This window comes from Nematolebias whitei, chromosome 9 (genome assembly GCF_014905685.2).
Source record: "Nematolebias whitei isolate Nwh7 chromosome 9, NemWhi1, whole genome shotgun sequence".
Lineage (NCBI taxonomy): Eukaryota > Metazoa > Chordata > Actinopteri > Cyprinodontiformes > Rivulidae > Nematolebias > Nematolebias whitei.
The window spans coordinates 6,748,762-6,757,354 of record NC_056506.1 but is presented as its reverse complement, the minus strand read 5'-3'; the positions used below and the strand labels follow the sequence as shown (position 1 = coordinate 6,757,354).

The following is an 8,593-nucleotide window of genomic DNA, read 5'->3' as shown; positions in this document are numbered from 1 at the left end:
CTATTTAAGAGACTGAGCTGAAAACAGCACCTCAGACTGAAGAAGTCTCTCAGACGAGAGACGAAACGTTTCTACATTTTTTGTTGTTTTGCTTTGTTTTGGGTTTTTTTGAATGTCCAGAGGACCAGATTTAACTTTTTTAGACCTCAATGGGTGTTTTGGCCTGTGAACGGGCCTCAAAGACATTCATAGCACAATTTTTTATCTCACTGATGGTTTTCTCTTTGAAATTAGCCATCATCTGCCCTGAAATCCTTATGTCAGGTTGGAGATTTTTGCTGAAAATGAACTTAAACGCTTCTTCCTCCTCCATGCCGGTTTCATTCCTATAACCAAAATAAGCCTGCAAAATTCTGGAATAATATGCCCTTGGGTGCTCATTCTTACCTTGCATGACCTTGTCAGTGGTTGGATATCCGTCAGGTCCCACACAAGGGGTATACTCTTTCATAAGAGCAGCACATAACAGGCGGTAATCCTTTCTTGTGGCATCAGGTTGACGCTCTATGAAGGAAAACACCATCCTGGCTGAAGCGAGCCTGATCAAACCTACTTTATCCTCAACTGTAGCGTTGGGATAGCTTCTTAATTGGAAGTCAAGGTCGTGCAGATAGGCCTTAGTGTCGGTAGAACCCAACGGCCCTGGCTCAAAGCATTGGACATATTTCGCTATTTTATGCAATGCTGCTATTGAGAGTGGAGGCTGAGGGATTGGTGTCGTTGGAACAAAATAATCACGTGGAGGTGATTCACCAGATTCACGTGGAGGTGGCATAAGGGGATTATGTGTAGGAGGTACAGCAAAATCCTTTTGAGGTGGTGATGGTTGACCTGGACTCTGACCCAGTTCATCTTTGAGTTCCAGACATCCTTGCCCCTCGTCAGAGATTTTATTTGTGGCTGCGGCAAGTTTTGCCTCACAGGCTGGTAAGCGTTCATGTGATGTATGACACTCACTTTGTAAACGCACGCCTAGTTGGACTAACACCGCTTTTTCCAATACGCCCTTGTCCAGACATTTTGATGTGAGCTGCAACCGTTGGTGCAGAGCATCATTGTCTGAACCCAGTGCTTGGTACTTAACCCCTCCTTCACGTAGCTTTTCCTCATATAAGTCTGCTTGTAACAGCAGCTGAGCTTGTGAGAGCTCTTTTTCACTTTTCAATTTATCCTTCCAGCTCTCCTTCACCAATTGAAACTGTGCTTTGAGTTGTAGACATTCATCAATTGTTGTTTCGCAGGCCTCTCTCTCGCATTTCACCCTTATTGTAAGGGCTTGTGCCCTGTTGGCCTCAAGGTAAAATTTAGCCTTTAGCAAGAGTGCTATTTTAGCTAGTTGTTTATAGCCTGACTTTTTTATGGCTGCAGAAGTTACACTGCCTGCAACTTCCCTCAGCTCGTCCAATAGCTCTGTTGAGGTCATGCTGTCCACCTGTTCACCATATGGATATAAGGAATCTGTTAGCAGCCTTAGGGCTGTCTCAGGCCAGTCCTTTTTATCACATGGAGTCACATCAGCATTCTCAGCTTCTGTTAAATCTGCCATGGTTGTATCCACTGTTCAGCAAAACCTATCTGGTTAAACCGTCGCAATCCTAGAGTTTTTCAACAGGTAAATGTTTGTATTTAAGTGAGCAGTGAGTTTCACACACCATTTTAGATCTGGGTTTTATTAACAGTGCTGTTATAGGCCAATTTTTCAATAAATGGACACCTGTGTTTAGGCTTTATCCCATTAATATTGTAAGTAAATGCTTCCTGTGGCAGTGTTACTTAATATGAGCTTAATTCTAACAGATACAAGAGCCAGGCTATTTCATTGTTCATTTACTCCAATGCACTTAAAATTAAATAAACCTGCAATATTTTCTAAGAAAACTGACAGCAACTTTGCAGTTGTAAACACTCCTTAAGCAGTTTAATTTACCAGAATTTGCTATTTAAACAGTAACTCATAAACCAGGCTTGATTAACAAAACATTTTTTAAATGAAAAGCGAGACCGCAGCTCTCAGTTCTGAAAAACTGTTATACTCTTTTTTTTTCAACAGCAGGTGGCAGTATAAGCTTACTTTTATCGGTAGGAGTCACTGACGACTTCCTGTGAACCGTCCTGTTGACATCCGGTTGTTAGCCGTTAGCTACGATGTAGCAACGGTCGAACCCGGTTCAAATCAGCATTTATGGACGATTGAAAGCTTTAACGTGGTGTCGCTTTACAAGCATGCTCTTTATGCATGGACTCATGAGATTAGGAACTAATGTCAGGGCTTTATTCAGCTTTTTTAAACACAAAGGAAGACTCCGTTAAAACGAGCTTCATTTCTGGGGTCACGTGACTTTACAGACACAAGAACATCGGGGGTGGGCTTTTCGCACTGACGCCAGAGTGAGTGGACGTACACGGTGTTACATCACCAGCTTCTCAGTGAATCAGAACGTCCCAAACAGCGGTCCTCGACCAATCACAGCTCGTGTGTACTCGCCTTAAGCTAGCAGTTAGCATCAACAGTCCGGTCAAATTATCGCCCATTAAAGCCTCGAAAATGCACAATTTACTGTGAAAATGTAACGAATCAGCATAGAAGCAGCACTGAGATGGCGCTCAGCTTCAAAGACAACGCATCACCATTTAAAACACAACTCGTCGAGTCCAGTAAACAGAACCGGGTCGAACACGCAGAACCCCCGTTGATGCTAGAGTTTCAAACAGAATGAATGCGTTATTCGCTCTGCTCACAGCTTAATTACACTAACAGTTTGACAATTTCAGCTTCAAAATGAACATCAACGCAATTCTGCATCTTTCTGAATCCCACAGCCGTAGAATATGTCTGTACCAAGGTCAAAACTCTGACTTTTTTATGCCAACATGACGAGTTTTCACAGTATCACCAGTCACACATAATTTATCTCTGCAGAAACGTTACAAGCCACCAATTATGTAATAATGTCAGGACAGCTTTGCTGTAGACACAGAAATAAATTATTCTTCAAGCTAGTTCAAACACAAAGAATATTAATTGTTAATTACAATGGATTATTTTCTTTTTCGAGTTAAATTTATGCCATGTGACCGAGATAACTGTGAGTGGATTGTTTAATCAGTGACATGAGACGCCATTTTATCTTTGACCCATCAGAATAAATGCGGTCATTTATTTAACAGAATCAAAATTTAACATCAAAACATGTACACATTGATTTGCTGATCTGTTTCTGATTAATAAAAACTTGTCACGATTTACTAACAAGACAACAGAACATTATTGATTGAGGCTGATTCACCTCTGAAGGCATCTAGATTACTGGCAAATAGAAAAGTTTAAAGAGAAGACATAGATTTAAAGAGGAAGATGGATGAAGGAAGATGTATGTTTGTTGACTAGAATTAGCACTCTTCTTTCAACACCAGCTCAACCCCCGGTCCACTTAGTGCGTGACAACTCGTGACGTCTCTTTACCTTTGCAGTGGATGGATCAGCTCCAGTATAGAGGTCCCTTTGCACGCTACCTTTCAGCGTCTCCGGTCAGGGTGGCTGGTCATCATCCGAAGTTGTGATGATGTACTCTGTTCAACAGAACAAGCTTCCTTCGAAGTTGTAGGGCGTTATTCCCGGGTGAGTTCACAGTGAGGCGCTGTGACTCCGCTGGGATGGACGGGCCCTTGTCTCACGGTCAAATCCATCAGCTATTGATTAAATCTGAAAGTTCCTTAGGAACTCTCAATAAGACTCCAGTCAGAAATTCCACTCAGAAGTGGAAGACTCCTGTGAAGACTTCGTAGTGGAAGAACTGAAAGACTTCAAAGACTCAAGGAAGACTGAAAGAAGACTGAATAGTTCCAGGAAGTGTTGACTTTTTAAAGAGTACTCACTTCCTGTCACTTGGTACTTCCTGATTGGTTGAAACAACCAGCAGGGGGGTGGTTCTACTGATGTCAAGAGGGTCACTAGGAGTCAAGAGACAGCAGGAATGTTTACGAACGGTTAGTACAGATAGAGAAATGTTTATGAAGAGGCGAGACAAAGCAGGTGCCAGTTGAAGTTACTTACTGTCTGCTAGTTTTAAAAATAAGACACTTCGTTCTAATAACTCGTCTCTGTTTGTCTCTGACTTTTGACCGACATCACTACTCCTCATTCAGACAGAAAACTAAAATGCGCACTTACTTTGTAAATAGACATTTAACTTGATTTCAAAGTCTAATGAGGTTTAAAAATCATTAATACTGTTTCACAGTTGATTTAAATGAGTGGTTCACTTCAACATTTAGAAATGGTATGAACTAAACACACTTTGGATTATCAAGATATCTTAAAATAGTAATGATAATGTAAAAAAGTAGAGTGTTCTTTCAATTGATTAATTCAACAGCATGTGCTTTGAGTTGTAGACATTCATCAATTGTTGTAAATAGTCTCTTGATGAGATAATTTGTATTTCTGGATTCAAATCAATGAAATAACAGTTCCTGTCCCCTGAAGGTCTTCACAGACAAGTTCAGGTCTGAGGCCTAGTTCACTACATCTTTCTCTATCTTCATCAGATAAATCACAGATTATTATTTTTGTAATAAAATACATAAAAATCAACTAAATTTGTGATTATTTTGGCATATCTGTGCGTATTAACTGATTTTATGCCCCTTTAAACACGGGAAAGAATTCACGTTTCACTTACATTTAATTTGAGGGTAGTGACTGATGTCTCTTCTGCAAAGAGGTGGTCCCTGCATAACGAGGTTATTTGCATAATAAATGCATATCTTATGAGCTTAACTCATAACTAATAAATTATATTACAATCTCTACAATCCCCTTATGTCCATTACATCTGAAACAAACCCAAAGCAAATTCTAATAAAGTTTTATTTATATATCAAGTGGAGCATTAAAAGTCAGCCATATTGCTCTGCTTGTGAAAGTAAATTTGTTTGGCATCACTTTGACACTCAGACAATAATTCTAAGTGTCACAATGCCGGACAGGACAAGGGGAGGAAAAAAAAAGTTGTTGTTAGTTGAGCTTTTAGCCCAGAGGAAAGGAGCGAACTGAGGCAGCACACATACGCATTGGGTGAAGGTACAAAATTCACAGCGCCATCTAATGACCTGGCATGGTAACTACAGCGAATTTGGGATGGCGGGGGGAGATTCTTCCAGTTGCATTTAAACACAAAATTTATCCGTGTCAAAGTGGATCTTTTCCTCTAATATGAAAAAAACTATGTTTCCCCCCACCTTGCCCATGTAAATAGGCTCTTACAATGCTGTTACTGCTAGTATCACTCAGCCCCTTGTGAATAGCAAACAGCTATCAGGGTGCTAACGATCCATTGTTAGGATGATGGTCCTCTTTGATCATGTGAACAGCTAGTTTTGGTTGTCAACAGCAAACTGGTGGATCCACTATGAGAAGGTGCTATTTAAGAGACTGAGCTGACTACAGCTCCTCAGACTGAAGAAGTCTTTCAGATGAAAGACTAAACGTTTCTACAGTTATTATTTTTTGTTTTGTTTTTTGAACATCCAGAGGACCTGACTTAACTTTTTTAGATTTGAGTAGTGACAGAAAGAACAAGATCTTGGTCAAGTGGTTGAAATCAGTTTTCTTTGCCAATTAGCTAGGCTCTCTTCAACAGTTAGGGTAAGAAGTTTGGACTTTTAGGAGACTCTGAGTACAGCTGCTCCTCCTCCACATTAAGAGAAGCCAGTTGCGGTAGTTCGAGCGTCTATGCCTCCTTGATGCCTTTGTAGGGAGGAATACATGGCATTTCCAACTGGGAGGAGACCTGGAAGTATGCCCAGGACATGCTGGGGAGACTGTATCTTAGTTGGCCTGGAAATACCATATAATCCTTAAAAAAAAAAAAAAAAAGCGGGAAAATGTAACTGTAGAAGAGATGTATGGGCCTCCATGATCTAGCTGTCGCCCCTGAGACCAGGCTCCAGAATAAGAATAAGGTACTGAATGGATGGAAGGACTTTGCATGCAAGGTGGCACATAATATGCATTGCTTCAAGGTATAATTTTTTTAGTCATTTTACTTCTAATCATATGCTTTTTTGTAATTAAATTTAACACTGAAAGTTTTCACCTAACCTGTGCACTGGAATATTCTGGTAAATTCTGGGTGTACTGGATTACTTTTTGGTTAGGCATGCATGGTGCCAATTTCTGTAAATAATGAGAATAAATGTGATACCTTTCTTACAGAAATGGAAACTCCCAATCATCAGCACCAATAATAATTTATTCACTTTAGTGAATGTGACCAAAGGTTTGCTGTATGACAGAATACTTACTGGCTTTTGGTTGCAAGTGAGGAGTTGAGCGTTATTTGATGTCACAACAAAAGAACCTACAGGAGATGACCCACCGAATTCTCCAGCTTGTAACAGGAAACCAGCAAATGATGTGGATCCCAGACTCTGCAGATTCACTTGAAAACAAACAACAAAACAAATGAAAATAATGAATTTTTTGGTCTACCATAACCCTGCAGCAAAGAGTATGACCCCAAAGCAGAACTTTTAGACAGGAGCAGTGATGGAACCAGACATTTTTCATAGGGGTGGCCAGAATAAACTTTTATCACAAGGGAAATCAAGATTCAAGGTTCTTTATGGGACCAGAATGAGACCAGAATGGGACCAGTGCTCACACATGGGTCGTCCAAAAAATTTCAATTTTTTTCCCCTACGTACCAAATTATTGTGGATCTAGAAGTAAACACATGTAACATAACATATAAGTGAACACATAATCTCCTTAAAGTTTTCCTAAACTAGTGACGACATTGTTCATAACTTATGACTTTTATACTGTTAATAGCCAAAATGAGCCAACATTTTCATATTTGTTTCATATTCTACACATTACCTGCAAGAGAGGAAAATCCATTTTATTACTGGAGGGACAGACGGTAAACTAGAAAATTCAATGAGCAATTTTTGGGTGACACTAAAGATACAGTCAAACACATTATTGTAAAATGAATTAAAAAATAATAATTGTTTTGGCCAGGTAGACAGCTGCAGGACAGCAACTTCAGATGTTATCAGCTCATTAAATGTACGTTATGTTGTTATCATCTCCATAGATTGCGTTCAGGCTGTCCCTCCTACCACCTAGTAGTTTTAAAGGTACATACCCTTCTGATAATATGCAGCTTCGCATGCATGTAAAACAGGAAGTGTTTTTTTTTTTTTTTTGTTACGTCAGGAATAAAATAATGTTTAATTACAGATTGTGGGAAATAAGATAAGGTGGGTTGGTTCATATAATGTTTAATCAAGAATTGGGAGAATAAAAATAAGGTATGATTATAGTTTGTGGTGGCAGCACGGTGGCACAACTGGTAGAGCTGCTGCCTCTCAGCGAGGTTACCGGTTCAAATCACGGTCCGGGGGCCTTTCTGGGTGGAGTTTGCATGTTCTCTCCGTGCATGTGTGGGTTTTCTCCAGGTATTCCAGTTTCCTTTCACAGACCAAAAACATGCATGTTAGACTGATTGGTAACTCTAAACGGTCCCTAGGTGTGTGAGAGAGAGTGAATTGTTGTTTGTCTCGTTTGTCTCTATGTGGCCCTGTGATGGACTTGCAACACGTCTAGGTTGTACCTCGCCCCTCGCAGAGTGATTGCTGGACATGGGCACCGGCGACCCCCGTGACACAAAATGGAAGAAGCGGGTAAAGATAATGAATGGATGGATGGATATAGTTTGTAGGAAATATACTATGAGTTGGTTCATGCAGCACGGTGGCGCAACTGGTAGAGCTGCTGCCTCTCAGTGAGAAGGTTGCAGGTTCAAATCCTGGTCCAGGGGTTTTTCTGGGTGGAGTTTGCATGTTCTCTCTGTGCATGCGTGGGTTTTCTCCGGGTACTCCGATTTCCTCCCACAGACCAAAAACATGCATGTTAGGCTGATTGGTAACTCTAAAATGTCCCTAGGTGAGAATGAGAGAGTGAATGGTTGTTTGTCTCGTTTGTCTCTATGTGTCCCTGTGATGGACTTGCAACCTGTCCATGGTGTACCCCGCCCCTCGCACAGTGATTGCTGGACATGGGCACCAGCGACCCCCGTGACCCAAAAATGGAATAAATGGGTAAAGAAAATGGATGGATGGATGGATATATACACGCATGAAGATTACAAGCCATTGGTTCAGGTATGTTGACGACACCTGGGTTAAAATTAAATCTCAGGAAGTCCAACATTTTACTGACCACATCAACTCTGTGGATAAATACATCAAATACATTACGGCAAAGACTGGTTCATCCCAAAGATCCAGTCCCCCGGCACAAACAGAGTAATGTTGTGTATGCTGTTCAGTGTCAGGAGGGCTGTGATCAGTCTTACATCAGGGAAACTAAACAGCCACTGGCCAAAAGGATGGCCCAGCACAGAAGATCAACATCATCAGGCCAGGATTCTGCGGTCTACACTCATCTCCAGGCCAGTGGTCACTCTTTCAGGAATGAAGATGTTCACATCCTGGACAGAGAGGAACGATGGTTTGAGAGAGGAGTAAAGGAGGCCATCTTTGTGAAAAGAAATCGTCCATCATTAAACAGGGGTGGAGGCCT

General features: G+C 40.9%; 1 protein-coding gene across 1 annotated transcript in view; it reads right to left on the bottom strand.

Moving 5' to 3' along the window:
* Window positions 1-8,593, bottom strand: part of LOC119414861 (putative ferric-chelate reductase 1) — a 139,225-nt gene that overhangs the window by 130,406 nt on the left and 226 nt on the right. The window contains exon 2 of the mRNA XM_037681982.1: window positions 6,307-6,443. Coding sequence (XP_037537910.1) covers window positions 6,307-6,443 — 137 coding nt within the window. The remainder of the gene's footprint in view (window positions 1-6,306; window positions 6,444-8,593) is intronic.